The sequence below is a fragment of the Bombus vosnesenskii genome, unplaced genomic scaffold (genome assembly GCF_011952255.1).
Source record: "Bombus vosnesenskii isolate JDL3184/JDL3185 unplaced genomic scaffold, Bvos_JDL3184-5_v1.1 scf7180000013607, whole genome shotgun sequence".
In the NCBI taxonomy this organism is placed as follows: domain Eukaryota; kingdom Metazoa; phylum Arthropoda; class Insecta; order Hymenoptera; family Apidae; genus Bombus; species Bombus vosnesenskii.
The window spans coordinates 24988-49260 of record NW_022883146.1 but is presented as its reverse complement, the minus strand read 5'-3'; the positions used below and the strand labels follow the sequence as shown (position 1 = coordinate 49260).

Sequence of the window (24273 nt, the reverse complement as noted above, 5' to 3'; positions counted from 1 at the left end):
TATTATCTCGTGGCTATAACGTAACCGAAATGGGTTGTGGTTCTCGAATAATTAAATTAACCAAAATGGGGTTCTAGAATGCTCAAATACGAAACAAGAAGTGTACCGAATGATAAATTTATGCTGTACCTCGTGTCGATATTATTCTGAAAGATTCATCTAGAATCAATTTTAAACAGATGGCGAACCTGGCTTATAGAAATTAAGACCGTACGGAAATCCATTGATCGTGCATCGGTGGGTCGCGTGAGAACTTCAATTCAACATTCCGGTAGTCGCGTGACAAGCTTAAAAATTCCACAACTGCATATTTCGATGAATATTCCAAAAGATATATGATGCGTTGGGAATCCACAGTCACTTCGTATTTTTCAACTGTGATCCAAAGGAGAAACGTGGATGACATTCGCAGAAAATTCGTTCGAAAAACCGTAAATTTCCTCCTAATGCCTGTTCCTCATTCAGAGACTTCTTTACGTTAACCAGTTACCTAGCGTTTCACTCCTGAAGACCAAGTTATCCGTAGATCAATCTCATCGAAATTTTCTTCAGTCAAGTTATTCAGTCAAGGTTCACGATTGAAACGAGTCCGCGGAGATGACGATCGAATGAGAATGTAGGCGCGGTCGTCGGTTTACGAATTTCTCGCGACTGGATCTTCTCGGACGTGGCTCGATAAACCTGGTCTCGAGGCGTAATTACGTTAAACAAACACATAGTTAACCGTGTACTTAGCAATCGGGCTATTTAAATGGCTGCAAGTGACTGCCGGTGTTTGGTCAAGTCCGTCCGTTCTCGAAATTCAATCCTTGACCATGCAAAGTTCACAATGTCTCCGTAACGACTGAACAGAAACAGAGAGCAAGGGATGGAATGAAAGCGGTATGGTGTCGAAAATTTTGAAAAGGAAACCGGATTGTTGAAACTAAATGCAAACAGATAATTAAAGTTTCGAATTTAGTTGAAAGCGACCAGGCTGAAAATCCTCCGGGAGAAAAATCGTATGGATTCGTCACGAGAAACGAAAACGAACCCCTCTAATATTCCCAGACTCAATTATGTCGGCAGATGAATCTAGAGAATGGGTTGCTTCCATATTCGGGAAAAAGAGTTACTTTCACGAGCTTGAAAAAAAAAAGAAATTTTTTTTTTGCTGCTTTTGAAAGCAAATTTTTCCTCCAAAACTCGAGCCTTCGCTATTTTTCTCTATACGATTCTCCCTTGTCGCATTCACGAACTCTTTTCGTTCACACTGTGTGTCACGTTTCTCCAACCACTACTACCACCTCTGCCCAGCCTTCCTTCGTTTTATTCCAATTCTTTCACAGTTTTTTCCGCACCTCTTTGTATTTTTCTCTTTCCACTTTTGCCTCTTGCTTTTGGCTTTAATGTTTAACATCCACGTTAGGATCCTGGTTGCAATTGTCCAAGAATCTTATTACCTATATATTTTGAAACACATTCGAAATTTAAATTCTTCAATATTTCGTGGTTAACATCGAATCACGACACTAACCAATCGTGTTTTGCTTTTTGTTACAGATACCGGGAACAATCCACAGAAGAAGATATCGTTGCAAACCACGGAAGTAAGAGCGAAAAAAATCTCATTGTCGTTGTTTCCCCATCTGGATGAACGGGCATGATTTCGTGTTTGTGTCTCGACTAGATAGATTCTAACCGACGAAACTCCGAGAGCCAACGTATCCCAGAACGTGCACGGAATGTATCGTAAATCGTTTCTTATCGCTCCAACCTGCATCCTTTTTTGGGGTATAATCCCATAAAGTACACCAAGTTAAATTTGAGCGCTTTCGCGATAAGAAATATAGTCGTTTCGTCAAGCCATCTAATTACGATAGAAAAAGATATATTCCGGTTTTATGCCGTGCTCGTTAAGTTGTCTAGCTTTCGATGGAGAAGGTTGTAAATTTTAACCTCGATGGTAGACGGGAACGAGCTTTTTCTATTTTACTTTATGTTCTCCGTTCACGTAAGCGGTGCAAGAAGAAACTCGTAAAGTACACCAGAAATCGATAACTATTTCACCGTAAGGTGACAAGGTTCGTAAAGCACGGGGCGCGTCTAAAATGTTGCAAGTATATAAAACCGCATCGAAGGTTGTAAACGTTCAAAAAGAAACGGCCATTCTTGTCGTTCATTCAAAATTCGTGTTTTTCTTTTCTCTCGCAACAAAAACGGTCGAACGCGTCGTTTCACACCGCGATTTCCCATTAATTTTTACGTAGTTGTACGATCGACTCTGGCTTATCGATAAACCATGAACAAATAAATAAATAGACATCCATTACCATTAAACAAATGTATCGCGTCCATCTGCAAAATAACGGGAACAAAAAAAAAGAATATGAACTGAAATTACGTTTCAATAGCAGCCGATTGTCAAGATCCTGATAAAAGCGGTCGCGCAACGTATGAAATTTACGATTTGCGATGGTCACTTCGCGTAAATAAATTGCGCGCATTCATTGCGGGACGGGAAAAAATGGAATAATTTGTAGCTGGCTAAGACGGAGCAATTAAACGAGCGAAATAAAATTAAATACAAAAATTATTATTTCCATTTTGGAATAACTCGCAATTTCCATAGGGCATGTTTCGTATACGCTGTGTATAGAAAATTCAGAGTTACCTATCATCCTTTGTTATAACGTAACAATTTTATACAACGTGCCGCGCAATTTCATTTTAGTACGCGTAAAGTTATTATAGGTGTATGAGACACTGGTTATATGACTAACGTATCAGAGTAGACTTCATTTAGCTGTATTGTACGACGTCAATCTCGTACGAAGAATCAGGTGCGCATCGCACACATGTAACAATAACAGCGAACCGATATGCAAATTGATTATTTACGCAATATTGTTCGCTCAAAAACACAAAACTCGTCCGTTGTTGACGCAATTCCTTTATCTGTAATAGTTTTCGAAATATTCCAGGAAATATATACCATCAATTTCAAAAGCAATTCTCACCACCAACAGGGAAAACAATCGCCGATAAAAAGATATTTATATAAATAAGATATTTCCTCGAAAGTTATCTTTTCCCCAAAAATTGTATCCATTAAATTTTATTTGACACGCTTTTCTTCTAAATTCTAAAACTTAAGAACTTGCCAAAGCTTACCTAAACTTATCTAACTTAAAATTTACCAAGAAATATTTCAACTACTAGCAACGTTTCGCGATAAAGTCAGTTATTTTCGAGCTACTTATCAAGAAATGCTAAAAAAATCCAGAACACGCCACCTGTTTCTCCATTTCAGGCTGCAAGCAGCCCTGAAAGAAGAAATGCGAGCGTGTCGAGCGTCACCCTGGAGGATGCAATTGGCCCTGACTCGCGAGGCGAGCGTGAGCGGGTGGAACGCACCGAGACCGAGCAGGTGGAGGAGGATTACGAGGGCGAGGACGAGTACGAGGACGAACTCAAGGCTGTAGCCGAGTCGCACGAGGCGATGTCGAGGGACGACACTAGGAATTCGAACGTGTCCACGGCAGCGTCTACTGGGCTGGTCGACGGGACGTCCTCTGGTTCCAAGAACTTTGACTCGCGGGAGGTGATCACCGTCAACAGTTCCGACGAGGATGTCGCATCGAACGAGGCAATAACCGACGAAATTATCGACAAGTATGACCAAGAGGTATGTGTGTTTTCCTCTCCCTTATTTTTCTTTCCTTTCGCCTCTTCTTTTATGTTCATTTGTGAGAAACCGTGTCTCCTAAAGTGTCCGCTTGTTTCGCTAAACAAAATCGTGCTGTTTTTTTCAAAAAGAAAAAACGAAGCATTTTCAAGTGAACGTTTTCCTTTCGAGGATAGACAGTTGCAGGGAAAAGAGCATTCGTTTCGAACAGCGATGTATTTTTAACAAGACTTTGCTTCCAGAATACGGTATATAAAATCGAACAGACGTAAACGACAGATTAAGCCGCGAGTTTCCAGAGTAAATTTGACACTCGTATACAAGTCGCGTGGATTGGTATATATCCCGGTGGGTATATTGAAATTTCACCAAGCTCTGGCAGATTGGACCATCTGGCGTGGCGCGATCGGAAAGCTTTCGTTCTGTCGGAGAGTAACCGAGCGGGGAATTTCAATTGATCGAGCGGCCACGCGACGCCGACGTTTCATGCGCGCTGTACCGATGACCTGGTTCCAGCAGAAACATTGTAGTCAAGCCTTGACCACTGTTTCGTTGGAACGGTTTGCCCCGGCAAACCCTGACCCGACGACGGCCCAACCCTGACCTACCTCCGGCCCATTTCTTACTTCGTTTCCGTGCTCTATTTACGATTAAGCTGGCTATTCGCCAGGATAACGTCGATTCCATGTTCGTGCTTGATCCTGCTGGCTGCGGTTACTCGACACATTCGACTCCTTGGTCGATGAATTTCCACTCTGCAATTCCACAGTCACGGTATGCTCGGTGAAAATGAAACGGAGAAGTCGTGCAGTTTGCGTAATGCGACAAACTTTGAAGCATACGGAAGCGCGATTCTTTCCCAACAATGCGTCCTGAACATTTCAATTTGAAATTCAACAGAAATCCAATGTATCGAAAACAAACTACGATTTCCTTTCAATAAATGAAGCTCCGCTGTGTTCTAATGACAGTTCGATTTAACAAGATCTTAGCTTCGATTTCTCGAGGAAACGGAAAACAACTCGATTTATACGCGGCTTGAGATAGAACGAAAAGAAACGGACAAGAAGCGACAAAAAGAAGGTGATATAAGTTGAAAAAAGACTCGATTTGAACGCGATTCTAGCGCAACGGCGATCGTGCTGTCGTCTAATGTTTATCGGGAGACGTATGGGCGGACCGGTTTCGTCCGACTATCGGAAAGTACTTTGCATCGACAAAGGTCCGAGCTGTTTCGCGATTGGAAAGCCATTTGTAACGTCTTAAGAGGACACTTGAAATTTTAAAAGGGTCATGGTATCTGTCTTCGGCTTTCCCCGACCAGGTTTCGCGCAATTTCTTTCGACGACAACAACAGCCACGCTTTTATCGTATTTACGCTATTTCCCTATTTTCGTCTCTATTTCTCTCGAAACTCGTCGAAACGAAACGAAACGAAATTAGAGTTTCAGTTGGGTTATCGAATAAAGTCGATCGATTAAACGTTCGTAATCGATGTCATTTTACTCGGGGAAAACCTGTATTAATAATATTATTCCATGTTGGTAATCGAATCATCCAATCAGGCAGTTGCACAATTCGCGAATGCCGGGTATTCACGAAACTTTCGACTACACTCTCAAAATGGTACCTTCGACAAACTTGGTCTCGGTCGAATTGTATTAGCTTGGTACATGCAAAATGCCATTTTCTTTAGGTAGGACATTAATATCACGTAACTTCTTCAAATCTGAATTTATACACGATTTCATGCATATTTTTAACGATGAATTAGTTTACTTGTTTATATTTATAAGAATTCTTATTAGTTACAGAATTCAGAGATTGTTGAAATAGAGCTGCTACAACCTTCTCTCGTTATAGTTCTTTTTTAAATAATTTATATACGTTGAAATGGATATCGATACATTTTCTAAATACTTTTTCGTGCGTTCGAAGAAAATTTTAGAATATCTGCAGTCATCTCCCTAGTGTCAGCCGGTAGTTACGCGTCGAATAGTTTCTTAAATTCTACTCGTACGTTCTTTTTCGGTACGACGATGGCAACGTTGGCAGGTAATAGTGTCGTACATCTCACTTTCCTGTAAGTTCTATTTTCTACCTGAAGACAGAATACTCTTTGCTTCTATTTATTACGATAGCGGTGACGCGATCCATTCTTTACAAGAATCTCCTGTGTCACTGGGAGGAATTGCAATTTTCAAATTTCCCATAAATCCATAGGAATTCACATTCTAGGAATAATCTCGTTTCCCGACATTACCAAGGAACGATGTCTATGATTATTCTCTATTTCTTTCCACTATTCTAATATTCCCAAGAGTACCAAAGGAGAATATGCATTTTGTGTGATTTCAGGTGGCCGAGCTGCTAAAGTACAAGAAGGAACGCAACTCTAACCACAGCGAGGGTAACCGCATGAAAACAAAGCGTGTTCCGACCGTAAAAAAGGAACTCAGCACGCAGAAAGAAATCCTGATCGGGAGTAACGAGACGCAGGTGCCGAAGAGTCTAGTGCCACCAGATGATCCAGTGAATCGTTTGAGCGAGGAAACAGACACGATTCAACGAAGAAACGTCGAATCTAACGAGGTGAGCCAAATTGTCACTTTGTATAACGTAGACACGTTCTTCTTAGGTTGCGATTAGACGTTAGAAACGAATAATTGAACGAAAAAATTATACAAAAGTTAACATGTCAAAATTAAGTTTTTATATGTTGTATTTTAACACTGAGATCGATCGAACCCCTTTCATTCAATGACAATGCAACAAATTTATAAAGCTTACATCTTCTTCTTACCTGTATCTTTTCATTGTCTTTATATTTTTGACTATTGATCAGAACGTTAGTTCGTCAACAAACGAATAAAGTGTAACTACAGCCTTTATTTCGTAGACCAGTGAAGTTTTATCAATAACAAGGATGCCGAATATTGCACTTCGCTTTGTCGCCAAGTTTCAGGCGAAAAGTTTCCTTCCTGCTTTTAGTGAGACGGGTTTTTAAGAAATTAAACGTGAAGAAGGATTTAGAACGAGATCGAAGCCGGAGATATTAATGGACCCTCCTTCGAAAGCGTCCTTTGAAGTAGCTTTGAATCGGAAAAGTGACGTCAGATTTCAAAGCTCTTTTGCCAAAGAAATTGGAATTTCCCTGTTATATTTTGACGACAGTTAATGCACTTGGTATTGAAAGATTTCTACGAAGTCTACCACTTTTTTTTTACTTACAGCCGGTGGAGTGGGAGGATCTAAGATATTCGGAGAGATCGAATGGAAAAAGTGAAATCGTGGAACACAATCAATACTCGGGATCCAAAGCCAACAGCCCAAAGAAGTTGGACAAGAGGCAAGAAACAGTTTTGAAGGACCTAAAATCCTATTTGTTGACGGAATACGCGAACGAAGAGGAGCAACGCCAGAAACTTCGGGAACTGGGGGTGAGTTTAGTCGGAAGTTTCTGTGTTAATAATTAATCGCTTAATAATTGATAGCCAGAACGCGTTGATTCTTTGGTATCTAGCGATTCTCTCTCTACTTTATCTTTTTCAACGAATCTTTGTTTAATAAAAGATTATCCTCCATACTTTACTGTTGAGAATAAGATTAAACTTATTGAAAATTTATCTATTACGATATATTCCACTACATTGAAGAGTTATACCTCTAAATTTTAAACGATCTTCAACTGTCGCAATCTCATTGTTGCTGCACGCGTGTAACCCTTACGGCATACCTCTCCTTAACATACTATGCGCTTTCATATTCTAATACTTTATGGTTTATGCAAACTAAATCCACTTATCGCTTCAAAAAGAAAAAAATAATCGAATGGAAAGCAATGGAAGTCCCTAACACAATTCCATAATAGAAGTGATGGAAATTGATTTATACCATTCCACGGGATAGTACGTGTAACGTGAACAGATTTTAAGCTCGAACGGGACGGGGAATTCGAGCGTACAGGGCGGAAGCGTTGAAACCGAATAAACAAGCGTGGAACGAAGTGCGAGGAAAATGGAGAGGAAATATTCATCGGTAGCCGTTCGGCGTCGTCGATCTCAAAGGGCGCGCGTATCCGCAATCGATAAATAATCCGGCCTGCGAGCCGTTAGGCACCATGTTCCCGGGCCAATAACGGCGAGTGGCTTTGTTCGTACTCAAAGCGTCTTTTCAGCTACCTGCGGCCGGACTTTGATCCCATCGCGATCATTCAAATAGACAACCCACCCTCGACCACCATCCATCCCCTCTTGCATCGCTAACTGTCCTCAGAACGAAACAGCTGTCTTCTTCATAACGAACGTCGCTGCAACTCATCATTTTTCTCTTACTTTAGGTTTTAGATGAACCTGTTCGAGCAAACCTGGCGATCCGCCGCAAAGATTGCATTTCAAACTTTAAATTACCTGACGTCCCGGCGAATCGAACAGTTTACAATTACGTCGTCGAGTCTTTTGAAAAATGATTCGCCTTTCTGTACGGTGAAGTCTCGGACTAGGGAAATCTTCTTCCACTGAGCGGAGATTAAATTTTAAATTACGAAAGTATATACGTCGTTTCTAATTTGTTCTCCAAATGATCGCAGGGAAAATTAGTTTTGGACTTAAGATAGTTTCTCAAATGAGCAATCTTGCAGTTCTCTTCTCTCTCCTCTTTTATTCTTTCTCTGTCTTTTTTTCTTTCTTTTTGGAAAACGTGCACATAGGTGCATTTATTCGTAGAAAGAAACGTGCCGCGAATCATGTCAGATACAAATGAGAAAGTTGTCGCGAAACGATCAGGGGTGGAGGAAATAAAACGCGGCACGATGATAAATGCCAGTCCCGCTTTCAAGCCGGTTAACCATCGGCAAGTTTTCTTTTATCGCGCAGATACAATACCCTGTTTTCTTTCCCGTGGCGCGAGATACACGCCGAGACTATTTGTTCTTGTCGCACGCACAAAAGACAACGATCCTCCGCTGCTTTCGAAAATGGAACGGAATCACGACCTCGAGGACGTGTCCTTTCTCTGCTTGCAATGCGCCATTCTGCGGAAACCTCGTCGGAAATAATAATTGTTTTCCTGTGGAAGCTGCTATCTTTTTCGCAGATAAACTAGCAATACAATTCTTTCAATTGATTTAACACATTGAAAAGGCCAACTGATTAACTCCACTTTTTATAAAGTCATCAATTTCGCATTATTTAAGTGCATCTCAAAAAGGAAATCTTATTACGTAAATTTATTTATCATAAGGAGGTAGAATAAATAATTGTAATTGTCGTTCTTATAATTTGTAATCGGTGGTTTGTCAAATTTCGCCAATAATATTATTTCAATCCGAGTAATTAAAGAGATACGATACATGCGTCGGTAGTAGCGAAAATGGTATTAACCGAAAGAATTATTCGATAATGAAATTGGCGTCATTTGTAGTACTTGCTCGTCCTCTCCATTATCGTGCCAAGATAAGTGAATGACACGGCCACAAAGAATTCACCGGTTCTCTTCTTACACGATTGGCATGTTCCACTTGTAACGGAAGAACAGCGACAAGGATGGTATTTCTCATGCACAAAAGCTCTAAAATAGTCAGGAAGAAATTAAGTTTCTTTGAGACGGCGCGCCGAGTTAGAGAATCGGCAGAGTCTCCGTTTCATCGTTGTCATCTGTCCGACTCTGGCACAAAGAATACATCCTCCCGACTAATTCAATATTCTTAAAGCGACTCCTTCGCCACCGTGCTGCGATTACTGCGACAATTGGATCCACGAACGAGAGCCGAGCTTTTGTCGTGCCTCTTTGGTGGAACTTGAACATCCTCGTAAAAATCTCTCGCTTTCTCTTTATTTCAAAGAGAAACCCTGCTGTAATAGCTGTGTTTCGGAAAATTCTATTTGCTCTCGTTCCTTAACTTCGTAATTAACTTTTATATTGTTTCTAGAGTCAACGATTCACAAAAGAGCGTCCAAAAGGGACGCTCGGTGATTCTAAAGAGTCTTAGTTATAAATCTCTTATCAAACAATCTTTCGATACAATAATTGTTGGGAATAAGACGATATCCCGTGAAAGTTGAAGCGCGGCCACTAAGTACACGCACATTTTTTTCTGATGTGCAAGTCAAATCGAGGTGATACGAAAGGAGAGACAATTCAATCATTGAGAAACATTTTACGCTCACTACCAAATTGAAATTAAGTAATATCGAGCGTTTATTACAAATCGTATTCTCACATAGAATAATCTGACGTATTGCGTTACTTTCATTCGTCAGCGCGTTTTTTCCTCTAACAAAATTATATGAACGCAATAACGCAATAACGTTTAAAAAATAAAAGCAGGATCCTTGTCTAACATAATCATGGACTACCAGCATTCCATAGGGGAGATAACGAATAAGAAAGTAGAAGGCAATTCGTGCTGAAAGGCGCGCCTCTGCAGATTGCGCGCATTCTTCCGTCGTTGCAAGGATGTCTCGCGCTCTTGCCCGCTATTATCGCGGCAGATACCTGGTGCACTTATCGTGGATGTGCGTGGGTCGCACAAAGAGCGGCATTCTCACGGATAATTCAATATGCTTCGCGCAAACCATCGCAGTAGCAGACGCAGTAGCAGCCGTTCTCGGCTGTCACCGCCGTTGGAATCAACAACAGAAGGAAGAGCTTCGAGGATCTTCGTTCACGGAACAGGACTTAGAACAGCTAAAAATGGTAAAGATATGTCGAGCTTTATTAGAGAAAAGCAAGGAGAGGAAAGTATATCTGATTTTATTAGGCGTCTTTTATTAAAGAATTCAATGAAAATCAAAGTACGATGAAGAGAGAAAAGAAATGTGTTTTAGCGTAATAAGGGAAGGAAGGGATGCAGAGAATTCTATGGAAGAGATAAAACCGACATCTGGCTCTGGGGGATACTGATAAAGCGGTGCAAATGAAAATCCATATGATTTTTGTCAAAGACAGCCTGTGAGACTCGAGTTCGCATAAGTTTCTATTTCACAAAGGGACGAGAAGTAGGAACATCTGTGTAGAAGCGAAGGGCTCACTGGTTTGTTATTGAAAGAAAAAAAACTGGGGCAGAGATCTTGCGAACGATGGAAATGGAGAGAATATCACATTAATTTTCACTAACTCCGAGGAAATCCCGTGTGCCACAGTGTCAATTTTACCAATAAATGAGAAAAGTTTAATTTAACTCCTTCCCATCTTCGATTCTGTAACCACATCATCCACATATCAGATGTTCCACGCGACGTAACATATCCTATCAAAAAGCTAGCAATTATTCGGATATGTTTAAGCCCTTCGATAATATAATAAAATAAAGAAACATTCAGAATGAACTATTTAGAGGATAATCTTCACGATTTCCTGATTTTTATAGAAATTACGTAATACAGCGTTACGTATAACATTTAAACCGTGTAATTTATAGTATCTATCTAGCTATATATTCATTAACTTGTCCAAGTCTCGTCACGAAAGGGTAAATTCATTCCTCGTATACTTGTAACGGCCGTAATATGTAAAAGCCTATAGACGTGATGCACTTGCGCAAATAAAATACTTGTTGTAGCGGCAACCCAATAGAGGCGGCGATCACGAAACGGAGCTGTTAATCTTAATTCCCGTGATTTACGATTATCGCCACCGGTCGGAGATATTCGACACGAAATACCAGGGAGGAGTTTCGAGCGGAAATTACGAAGCACGGCATCCGGAAGAGCACGACAGTGGCCGTCCCTTCTGGCGACACCGTCGAAAACGTTTATCGACCACGTGAGACAATCTCCCCAGAGGATCGATCTACACTCTCCTTTGTCCACGATTTCGTTCGTCCCCCTTTCGGCTTCCGATCGTTTTTGTTACTCTCTTTTTGCCCGGAATTTTCGAGAGTGCGCAGCGAGAGAACGCGTAACGAATCCGTGGAATCCTCCGACGGAAATTACGAGGAACGCCAGAACGGAAGTCGAGTCCCTTGTGTCGTTGCTCCGTCCACGACACTCGAATTTTTTCCGCAAGCGTAAAATTAGCCGATTTCCATATAACCACTAATTTGAAAAATATAGCAAACCAAGGCACGCTCCAATTTTTCATGGATATATTGCACGACATGATTGTGAAACCATTCCAACATTTGTTGTTCCTATAGATACAATAGTTTATGAAAGTCTTCGAAAACTTACAGAAACTTTTCATGAATATATTATGTGCAATATGAAATATTTTGAATTTTCATTAGCTACTGTCATGCTTATATCAATAAAGTTTCGGATGAATCTAAAAATATACGTGGAAGCTACAAGATATCCAATATGCAAGTATGTTTTGACAATTTTAGAGCGGCTTCGTAATTATGAGACGTAGTATACAATCGTACCAGAAATTGAGAAGAATATGAAACGAGTCTAACTTAAACACAAAGATGAATTTTCTCGTTTTCTCATTTCTCTATTCGAGCAGTCAGAATGCGCATTTCGAAAGAAGAACAACTTTGAAATTAAGAAATTCTTCGAAAAGTTCAGCGAGTTAGACAACGTTTCGACATGAAAGGAGGCAAAATGACACTTGTGCTGTGAATCACGATTCAGGTTTGTGATTTCACATTGAACAGGATCCAGAAAAGGCAGGAGAGCCGTGGATCCGAATGAAGAGAGCAGCGTGGCGCGCAACGAGCGCTCACGACTCCGTCGAGTCGTTAATGATCGTTGAGCGACGAGAATTTCCGGCGGCGAGCGGTGCGTGCATATTTTGCAAAACACGTTCGAGTGGAAAAGCGAGAGGGGAAAACATGTTTCCACGGGGAGCCGAGAAAAATTCTCTCTTGGTCGAGTCACGGTTTAGAAACTACCGACGTTCAACAACTTCATCAACAAGTTCCATTTTGTCTGTACGAGTTTGCTGGTCTCAATGTCTGTTAATACGCAAAGATACAGTCACGCAAGAGTAGCGTAAATTAAAATCTAAAAGTCGTGCAGGAAAAAGTGTACGGAGAAAATACGTTTAAGATGTTTCCTGTTCGTTATTTTATCATGATTTCTTTATCTAAGATTGCGCGCATACTCTCATTCCCAAGTATCAGAACATCGAATGGTGACATACGAAAAAATTGAGGAAGAAAACGATCGAGAAAACGATTAAACAATCACAATTTTGTACTTATGCAAGGTTTACCTGGTATATACAGATAGGAAAAATTTGCTGAAACTAATTGCAGGGGTTGCAGTAATGTAATGTAGTAAACTAATTACGTATTGATTTTCATCTATTCGTGTAAAGTTATACGAGTAATATACATTAGTCCTTATGTATGCATGCGAGATTTATACAGTATGAGATCTATTTAGTATCAGATATTGTTTCAATAGAATTATTGAATGTTAACAAATTTGAATGTACAAACATAACAAAGATTTGTTGAAACTATTTGCAAAAATTAAACTAGTGATGTTCCACTTTCAACAATTGTCTATCCTAAACTCTAGTTAAAAAATTTAAGGTGAATTAGATAGAAAAGCGCAAAAAGACCATTTATACGACATAAAACCATTTATACCGTGTAAAAAAGAAGACACGACAGATATAGACGACAAAACTAATAATTTAATATAATGTTCATGATTGCCCTAACATTTACGAACAAGAGCGCATGCATCTTTATGTCTGCTACTCTACGCCTGCTCGTTCTATTACTTTCTCTCTCATATTCTATAGTTAATGGGATAATTTAATTATCGTTGCATTGTTGGGTAGGCTCGAGAAGACGCGCTGGTGGAGAACTTGTTGGAACTTTTGGTGAAGATAGCTGAGAATCCAAGCCGATGGGAGCGGGTGCAGAAACTGCTTGGTAAGTAACGCTTTGGGTGTCTCGGGGGCAAGAAGCTGAAAAGCACCTAGGCGAAGGAATTCCGCGGCAGAATAGTTTGAAATTGGTATTTGGGTGAATAGTTCGGTCCTCGTTAACCCTTCATCGAAGAGGCACACCCGCATCGACGATCGTCGTTAGCCTTTCTACAAGCTTCCAACGAAGATTCGCGAGTGTAGCGAAATTCAGTTGTTTGCACGATCACGAGTAGCGTTAAAGCAAAGCGGAAGTGATTCGAACCGGTTCATCGATTGAATGTTTACTCGTGAGGCGACAAGGGACGATGATCGGGCAAGTTTCGCAACAAAGTTGCGCCTCGAGACTTTATTACAAACGTGCTCGTGGTCTCCCGAAGAAGAAGAAACCTGTTGCGACTCTCGATGAACTTCCCCGGTTAATTATCGTTTAAGACGCGTCTTATATCTAGCAACATGGAATAAGGGTAAAGGAGTTGTGTCGTCAATGAGACCATTGAAATGTGAGATGAGTGATTGCCAAACCTTATCATGATCGTCTATCATGTATCGTTTATCAAGGATTGTCGTTCATTAGCTATGTAAACAAAAGTTATGTAGAAAGATATTATCTTCTTGACAAATTCGATTAATTTCATTTTCTTCTATAGAAATATATGTCAATACTTCTTGTATCATTTAGTGGTAGTAGAAGATTTGTAGTTTTGTAATCAGGATGATACAAGTATCTCTACACCAAAGCAACGAAGATGAAGCGAAAGGTACATCGAATCTTTACTTATACGACGCTTCATGTAACGTATATGAAATTTATGAGAAGTAATTCTATGTGTAAAAGCCACAATTTTTGACTATAACAGTTCTAGATAGCCCTAAGTTACACGGTTATAGCTGATAACAAAAATAGACGTAAGATCAATCCACTTTCTCGAAAGAAATTAAAACGCAAAGAAACTAAGCTCTGCTCTCTATTCGTGCGACACGAAGTCTCATAATATGATAGGTCTATTTCGTGCTTCGTTCGTGGTATTCAATTTCAGAATCAAAACAGAGGACTATCCTTCTGTAAGAAGCCATTCCCGAATAAATAGATTTCAGTGGAAGCAGTTACAAGGTGTTCTCGTCCAGTTAAGCTATTAAAAGGAAAAAGTTGTCGCAAAAGGGAAGACCCTCGCTGCTAATCGCGTTCGAGTCGACCAAGGAGAATCCAATAAAGTCTCACAATAGGTCGATTAGACGAAATAGTGTCTGCATTATTGCCCGGTGTAATTGCCTCCCGACAATTAGTCGATCTGTATAACGTGGAAATCAATGTAATTCGCCCGCGGGAAATCCTCTCCGTTTGGATTTTCCCTTTTCTCTTCGTCCGCTTCCACCGACTCTTTTTCACCCACCGCCACACCCCCGAGTCTCACTCATTCGATTACTTCCTGGCACGCGAACAATACGTTAACCCATTTCACGCCACGATGTACTCTTGCCATTTCGCGTTGCTTCGACGAGATTACCCGGAAACAAAGGGAATGAATTCGAATGAAGTCGAATTGAACCGTGAATGGATTTTCTTGACCGTACCGAGTCAATGCCATTTGTGGAACAAATTTTTCACAACTGGTACTATAGAAACTAGCAGAACGAATTGTTGGATGCTGAACTTTTGTCAGTTACAAACAAAAGAATTAGTTTATAATTTCCAACGTTAGAAAAGTAATTTATCAACGTAAAAGAATTTTATTTAAATACATCGAATCGTCCACGTTGAAATTAAAACAGCGCAACTTCTTATCCGATGAATAGATTTCAAGATAAAAATTCCTAAGTGAAGTATAAAAGTGGACAAAGGGACAGAATTCGGAGCGTAAACTATTTCGAAACCGGCAAAACCACCCCTAATTTCACGTGCACTACACGAGTAACGGCCCATAATCAAATGTAGTTTCTTCTCAAATACTAGTTTAATTATAATTATCAATTCATACGTAACCGATATTAAAAAGCTACAACTCAAACACTTCCAACCTAATTTACTCGATTCATCGTACACACCATGCTTTATGGCTTCTTTTTCCACAAAGCTTCTCAACTTTTTCAAATATATGTTTAAACGAAATTCGACAATTCCTGTCGCCTTATCAAAGGGAGAGAGCGAAGAGATTTAAAAACGGATTAGAGTCAAAGAGTTCCGGCGGTTTCTTTCGAAATGACCGTATGCAAAATCCGTCTCTTAATTTCCTAACTAACGCGTGACGCGTGGTGGGGCAGTGTATACGGAGACAGTGAATAATCCAGGAACAAGTTAGTCCGTGCATCGGAGCCAGGGCAAGCAGTAGGTAAAGCGCTTTGCGCGCGAAACCATCTTAATCTCCATTACAGGAACAATGCCGCTTTAATAATGGCCATTTGCTCGCGCTGATGGATGAGCGCCGCCTGCGGGAGAACTCGGTTCGAGTGGACGTATCGCGATGTGCTTTTTATGAGAAATAAATCGACGTTGCCCGACGCTGCTCGCCTCTGCAGATGGAAAACCTACCTATGCGAATATACCGCGTGTTCTAGAGACAAAATTTTCCTACCGCGAAAATCGTTTGACCATATTTTACATTCATACCTTAAACCTTTACATATAGCTAACGTCAATGATATTAAAATTTTTATCGACTTTGAGATGCTGGAATCGTTTATCAGCGACTGACGTTTATCAGCGTTTCAGCCTTTGAATATAGTAAAATAAATAAGATATTTTATGACTACTTCACTCTGCAAATAATTATAATCTTGTAGCTGTGCTATACTTTTCTCTACAAAATAAATATTTGTTTGTATGTTAGCGTAATCCATAATGAGTGAACGTTCGTAGAAAGCTGTATCTCAAAACCGCTTATTGATTATCGTATTTCGCTTTAGCATTTTTTGCGTTTGAAGGGAACGATTTATAGGAAGATACGCGTATTTAAAGGATTAAACTTAGCCATTTTAATCGAAGGAACCTGCACACCGTAAAAATGACGTTATTTTGCTTCTATCGACAGCAAACACCGAGAACGAGCTGAAACTGTCTAGAAACGAGTTGGACCCAGCAGCGAAACGCAGCTACGAGTCCACTTCGACTCTATTTCCAACCACTTCGGAATCCTCAAACGACTCGAGGAAGTCGCGGAAGAAGTTGAAGAAGAAGAAGAAACCGAAGCATCGTTTCTCCACGACCACGTTAACATCTGTACCAGCAACGCCTCCGTTGTTGACAACCACAGAGACGCCCTGGCAAACGACGCCGGTTCACTGGCGTCTGGTAGCAGAGAGACTCTTTGGTCCACCCTGGCAACAAGATCTGCAGGGTGAAACCGAAAAAACCACAAGTCCGCGTTACTCTGTTCCACAGAGTTCCAGAAGCTTGCCTTCTATCAGAGAGTTGATCGAACAGAACAAGTCGAAAAGCAACACCAAGTCTTTCCCTTTCGATAGAAATCCAATTCTAGCGAACGAAGTTGGTGAACTTGGCAATCAAAGGCCGATGCGGTTTGGCAAGATTGGAACTCGTCAGCCTGGTCACGTTCAGCCACATAGGGAGTTCACGAACGTGTACGACAGGCCTACAGGTGGGTTCCAAGGTTAAATTAGGCCATTTTTGCGCGTTTCTTTACAGAGCGATGTAAAATAATGTTTCGCGATGCGACGTTCAACCTTTTCACATGCTACGTCGCGTATACAAAGAGGCAGCGCGTCGCGTTTATTTTATTTTCTATGTTACAATTTAAAATTAAACAATTTTTAACTTTTAGTGAATCTTATTTTCACACAGTGGACAAAATTCGTCGTCAAGTAGAAATTAATTAACTATAACTATAACAATTTTTTTAAATTGGTCTCAAACTTTAATGCATTACGTCTTCTTTATAAAACTATTCGAAAAAATCACTCCTTATTATCGATAATGAATAAAAAACAAGTTTCTCACAGGTTACTAGAAAATTCAGTTTTCAAAGTATTAAGATTTATAAACGCGGCAGAATCATTTTCGCCAGATTCGATTCGATTCCATTTTTCGATTCAACATCCAAGATCTTCGGTGGTCTTTTGCATCGCTCTGTATCAACAAATCTTTCAGACAGTTCACAAACTAGTAAGCAAAGTCGATTCCATTGCATTCTAAACAAAAAGTTTCGAATGCCTTTAACCACTTATTTCGAAAGTGCTGGAGCGTGTTCGATCTTTCAGACCCGGGACGTGTTCCAGACTACGACATACCGGAAACGTACCACCGACTACGATACAATCAGCTGTCACCAGCGTCGCGAGAATTCCTAGGAAGACGCGAGGAGGGCTACCAAGGCGACTTCAATGTGCAGTCTGATGGATTTTCTACCGATCAGGAGTACGAGCCGAGATCTCGAGATTTCGCGTTGAGCAAAAGTTGGCCGGATCTGTCGTACGGATACAATCCACCCTGGAGACCCGAGGAACGTCCTCTGTTGCCTATTTCGTCTGAGAAATGGTCTTGGAGGCAACCTTCGAACAACGCCAAGTATTGGTCGCAACGTGACAGCTTTTTACCGGTTGAACAGAATTATTGGCCCATCTTAGACAACGAAGAAGGCGCTGAACAGGAAGCTGAAGCCGAGAAAATGTGGCAACAGCAACGAGCTCAACATTCATGGAACAGAGACAGATCTAATTGGCCAGTGGAAAAACCTATGAAAATTGCGCCTTCGTGGCAACAAGGAGAAAGACCCATGAAACTATACGATCGAGATCAGGCAAACAGCGTATGGGAGAAAGGTAAAAATCGCTCTGAACCTAATAAATCGTCTATGAAACAGGAGAGCAAGGAGAAAGTCGTGTTACCACAAATAACTATGAAAACCTGGAACAGCCTAACCTCTGATCCAGCTACATGGCCTCATAAGCTTCCTGGTGCTAAGCCATGGCCGAAAGACGAGAATGGGAAGTCGTACAACCCGAACGCCGATTTGGTAAAGAAATTGGGCTTAGACAAGCAGAATAACGGTGCTTGGTCGAAGGAAGAAACCGAGAAGTCAAACGGAGAAAGAAAACAGAAGGACGAGAAACAGAGCAGGTTGTTCTCGTCGAAGGAGTTCTCGAAGGAAGAGAAACTGCCTCAGACGGAAGCTTCCAGGTACAAATCGAACGACGATAGGAGCAATTTCAGCGACTATAAGACGAGATCCGGCGAGTCGATGAAATCATGGACGATGCTGTCGGATTCGAAAAATTCTAAGGATTGGATGAAGACCGAGAATATGCAAGGAGATGATTCTGGCACTTGGAGAAGGAAATACGAAGGGAAGAACTCGTGGACGGATGAAGCTGCTTTGCCCAAGATCCAATCGGTGGGTGCCTGGGTAATGGCGGCCGACCAATCTACTTGGAAGCCGTACCAGATCAAAGCGATGGAACCTTCCGATGAGAATACTTCTCGAAGGTGGAGCAAACCTCTCGGGAGAACGAACGCCGAGGCCAAGTGGACGAGCAAGGGTTCTTGGCCTGAAAAAGCCAACGACTCGTGGATGGACAAATCCAGTATAACTCTCTGGCCCGACAAGACGAACGTGCCCGAAATTTGGTCTGAGAAATCGAACAAACCAGGCTCGTGGTTCGCGAAAGCGAAAGACAACGCTTGGGCGTCCAAGGGCAGCAACTCCGACTCGTGGAAGGTGAAAGGAGGAGAGTGGTTAGCCAAGCCAGAATCTACCTCTTGGATATCTAAAATGGGGGACAAGAATTCGTGGGCGACGAGAAGTGGCTCGTGGTCGACGAAATCCAACGAATCTTGGACGTCCAAGACGAACGACAACGGGTCCAAGTTCAACGAAGATTCGTGGCCTGCGAAAGTCAAAGAGGAAGATTCTGGGGATGCTTGGCCAAAAAAATCCAACGAGCAGAATGGTTGGAACGGGAAGGGCAACGAGCTTTCTCCGTGGCAGCAGAAAATCAACGATGAGTGGAATTACGGCAAGACGAGTTCGACAGGCACGTGGCCCACGAAATGGAAGCAATTCGCCTATCACAGGGTAACTGCAATGCCGATCTCCAAACCAGGTACCACGGCCGACGCAACCTCGTCGAAGTCAAAAAACGCGTTCGTCGCGGTGTCCGCGGTTTCTTCGCCCAAGTACACCGGAAACGAATGGAGAAAGAACGAAGAAGACTCAAGGAACGAAAACGGTCACGCGGACGAAGCGGAACGAACGGCTAATCAACTCCAAGTGGGCCTGGAGCGACCTATTTATGCGTGGAAGAAGGATCCTGGGCTACGAGGCGGTTCGACGAAAAGCAATAGTAGCGACCCGCTGGAGAACCAGCTGGAAGCACTCAGGCAAATTGACTTCTGGCCCTACAAAGAGAACGAGGCCGAGGTGAGCTCGATTTGCGTTTTATTAAATTTCCCGCGCCACTCTGCCAGCCGTCCTCGATGGCCGCGCTGTCCGCGATTCGATCGAAAATTAGCGGAGGAATGTAACCAACTAATTCCAAGATGGTACCTTGTGCCACTTGCATATATTTAGATTAGAGAAAAAAATATAGAGATAAAATCAGGTGAATAAAACTAAAGTTTTTGAGTAATTCTAACGATATGATAAAACAGATAATATCAATATCGATATTTTATTCTACACAATGTCGGTGAATACATGGTATTAATAAAACTTTTTTTTATGACTTTTTAGCAACGTTTAAAATTTCTTGAAGGTTAATCAGATATAATAGAATAATTTCCGGCCAGTTTGAGCTCTGCTAAAAAAGTATTTCCATCAGAGTTTTCGTATTTCGTGTCTTGGAATAAATTTCGTCGTAATAAACTTTCGTGCTCAATGAAGCTGCATTTATTGCTCTATACTGGAAGAAACGTTCTACACACGCTATCAACCGTGGTATAAAGTATTTTCACATAGCGATCAAACGTGACGAGTTAACCTCGCTTGTCACAAAGCAAACGATCTTCATGAAAATTTATTTCTCCTAGTTGTGAATAAAACTCGGTCAGATGTATAAAACCGAGATTGCACGGGAGGCGATAAAGACGTGGAGGACGCAGCAAGTTGCAAAGATCGAAGCCATGGAACGCAATTACAATGGGCAAATAAACGGTCTGGGGAATTTAAGCGAGTCAAACAACGGGAGCCATTCTTCCTCGGCTTTTTAACGAACGGGCACCGGTCGAGTACGATAAAACGAAGATCGTGATCGGGCTATGCTATTTAAGAGGAAGCCGAAAGACACTCGAATTGGAAGTAATCCCGAGGCATCGCGACGCTTTTACGTGCCGCAATTTCCGGGATCCGTTGACGAGAACGTGCCTGGACTCGGTTGACCCCACCGACCGGAAGTGAGCGATGCCTTCCTTCCGGCGCGGATCTTACGTGATCCCTGGTCTGATTGCGAAAGTTCGCCGCGGCGGGGCGTGCCGAATATAAAGTTTCGCGCCGTTCCTTTCCGATCCGGACATTCCTGACTGGAACAACTGGATCACGTCCATCTATTGACTAAAAGAAAACGAATAGGCCAGGAGTTCCTTAAATCGATTCCCTTTCTGCTTTCCAAGAAAGATTACCAAGATTAATAAGCATGAATGATCGAGGAGGTTGCTATGTCGTGTCATCGTTGGCTTAGTAAATCGATTGACAGGATATCTTTCGAGCTTATGCAAATCTAAGAATTCTTTAAGAATCCTTTAAAAATCCCCTAAGAATCCTCTGAGAATCCTCTGAGAACCCTCTAAGAATCCTCTAAGAATCCTCTATGAATGCAGTAAGGATCATGTACGCGAAAATGGTACTTTAAGTGATAGTGAGATAGAGGTAGAGGTGGAGAGTAACTGATTTGGAAAATTTGTTTCCATTTAATAAACAGCGTTTGTCGGGGGAAAGAGAATGTCTATACCGTGAAAAAAAAGATAATGGAATAACGGTATAAGGTCTTCGTATCTCACGTATTTTCACAATCGAGGAGTCTCAAATCTCGTCATCATTTTGACGCATTGATTTGAATTGCATCAGGAATAGTATCATATTACATTGCGCATTATCTACGTCACTTAACTTTATCTCATTACATAGGTATTATATTATCACATAATTTTCGCTGCTATGTTCTTGTTCATTCATTTCGTTACTGATTACATTTATCTGTGTCTAATTGTGTTACGATACCTTCCCTTCAACGTAAAATCTAACTTGTTTAATCAAAAAGGTTCCTAATCTCTAATTATGTTTCACAAGGTAAATATTCCACTTTATAAAATTCCTCTTTCGTTCGCAGAAGAGACTGGCGTCAACGAGTGCGACCACGGAGATAACGTCCCAGACCCCAACCAACACCTCCACGACGACCACGATGCACCGCCGAGGTGGCCTGATCACGGTGAACGGCCTGATGGAAACAAATCGACGGACCATCTCGATGAAATAGATCGAAGCTTTACCATAGATCCTTGATCTCGTCCAATGGGTACCAGTCTGTTCAGTCGACAATAGGCTACGCGAAGTCTCCGAGCAATTTCCAACGACTCTCTGGCCCCTTGCCAAGATGCACCAAAGTCTGCAAAGCCGTCTACTACGAGCAGCGCTATTCTTTGATTTACAGTTTAATCGATAGCATATCATCGATCGATTTGATAGCTATTTTTCATCTCTTACGATTCTGTCATTTGTGCCAGTGATTTTGTTACCTTTACGTTCATTCTATTTGTTACTTTTTTCTATGTCCTTTCTCCTCCCTTTTCTCTTTTATTCTATGTTCGTTTACTAGTTTTTGAAGAGAACTTGTATCATATGATGTAGACTCTCGTTGAATCTTGATGACTCTTGTGTGCCATATTTATCGAGTGTACGCGGGCGTGTAAAAAAAGATCAATAGCTCGAGAAAAGTTACTTTAGAAGAGGAACAGAAGATCCTTTTTAAAACAGCCTTTTTTTCTTGTACACTGTACAAGCTCTTATTCTTTTTTTGCAAAAAGAAAGTCCAACTTCTAAACCCTTTTCCCAGTTTTCTCGGTGGCCATCAACCGACGAAATCGATCTACGGCGATTCTCGAATTTCCAAACTTCGTGTTCGCTGGCTCTTATTGAAAGCCCTCTTCTTTTCCTATTCCTCTTTTTTTTTCTTGTTTTTTTTCTCCCCTTTATTTAGCTTGGATTTCCGGAAGCAATTTTCTCAATAGCGGTATTCACCCCGAAACTCTCATCTTCTTGAATTTTATTTTTATTTCAACTCCTTGAAACCGGAGAAGAGAATGAATCCTAAAACTCAAGATGAAAGTCTTGAAAGAGAAAGATTTTCTATGGAAGTTTCCCTCCACAAAAATCGGACGCAAAGTTCGAAGTATGCGCGCAAACTCGGTCGTTCAAGAAACAGGAAACTGTATCCATATTTAACTTCGAATAATTCGAGCGCAAAATTCAATATTGAATCTTCACGATCTGGTACGTTGTACTATTCGATAATTAAATATATCTCCAAGTTCTCCTCTTGGTGTAAACTCAGCCATTTATAAAACGAGACTATATGCATCTTTCACTAAAATTCACCGTAGATTGAATTTAACGATCTAATATTATGTATCGTTCGATGTTTAAACAATTTCAAAATCATTTAAAGAACAAACTCCACCATTTCACGAACAAACTATGTGCATATTGAGATAATTCGAGTGTAAAATTTAACGTCGGATCTTCGGAATCTAGTATCTTCTATCATTCGATTTTTTTCCAAATTTTCCGACAGAAATGGAAAAACAGCAACTTATGATCGTACATGCCTGCGTACGCGCGTTACCGATGTCGAATTCGTGGAAAACTATTCTAGTCTAAGGCGCTAAAGTTATCACGGAGATTAATTAGTTACTACATATTCGAAGTTACTTATCGAAGATGTTTAAGCTGTTCGAAGTTGTTGAGAAATGTGCAGTAAATTGACACTATCCGGTATACCAGAAGTGAGGCTAACGTAAGAGCTTTTACGCTTTCGCAACCAAACGCGAACTGTAACTTCGCTGCGCAGAGAGTTTAGTAGGAAATCGAGCGAATATTTTTTCTACGGGACTGCAATTGTCGGTGGCGGCCTAACGCCGTTCAATTCCAGGAAACTGTTCAACCCTCCGAGTGCCCTTAACGCATCGTAAGTTGATTCCTCTTGTCTGTTAGGGTAAACAGCGAAAAGTTGAAAAACGACGGCACGATTGTAAAAATATTACGATTTCAAAATGTCTAGAACGATCTTGAGAGGAAATAGGAGCGTCGAGACTTTTAGCACGTTAAGTCGGCCATTTCTTCGTTCGTCTATCGGAAGTGGCGTTCGGAATAAGCAGGCAAGAAGAATCCATGACAATATTTGATAAGTGGCATTAAAAGAATGGAAGAAATATCTGCAAAAACCGGTGTCGTCAAGCTCGAGAATCGATACTATGAAAAACGTGAAACTCGAACGCGTTATCTATTGTAAAATAAAACAGAAGATCGTTGTTGGATCTTGCTCTAAGATTCTATGGTTTCGCGGCACCTTTCAACCCCTCTGCGGCCTTTCAGCGCCTCGATATGTTTCTCGAACGTAATTGGCGAGACTCGAAATGGTTTTGTCCCAATAATTTTCTTATTAACTCGAGAGTAGAATAACGTAAGTAAAGTGATGGTTCGGAGAAGAAAATTGACACGATCTTCCCGTGACATTTAAGATCTTAAGAGCTTGAAATGATACTGTGTATAGTATCGGAAGAAAATGAAACTCCTTCGAAATAAATTTCCCAACGAAAAGGGTAGTACTGTGTT

At 41.1% G+C, this 24273-nt stretch overlaps 1 protein-coding gene across 3 annotated transcripts in view; it reads left to right on the top strand.

Annotated features, from left to right (window-relative positions):
- Positions 1–22981, top strand: part of LOC117238804 — a 164883-nt gene extending 141902 nt beyond the window's left edge. For 2 of the 3 annotated variants that reach the window (XM_033504017.1, XM_033504015.1), the window contains 8 exons: positions 1543–1589; positions 3293–3667; positions 6026–6259; positions 6901–7107; positions 13406–13499; positions 16522–17088; positions 17708–19866; positions 21770–22981. In XM_033504017.1, coding sequence (XP_033359908.1) covers positions 1543–1589; positions 3293–3667; positions 6026–6259; positions 6901–7107; positions 13406–13499; positions 16522–17088; positions 17708–19866; positions 21770–21919 — 3833 coding nt within the window. In that variant the 3' untranslated portion in view covers positions 21920–22981. The remainder of the gene's footprint in view (positions 1–1542; positions 1590–3292; positions 3668–6025; positions 6260–6900; positions 7108–13405; positions 13500–16521; positions 17089–17707; positions 19867–21769) is intronic. The other variant, XM_033504016.1, reaches the window with a different exon arrangement.
- Positions 22982–24273: the final 1292 nt, after the last annotated feature.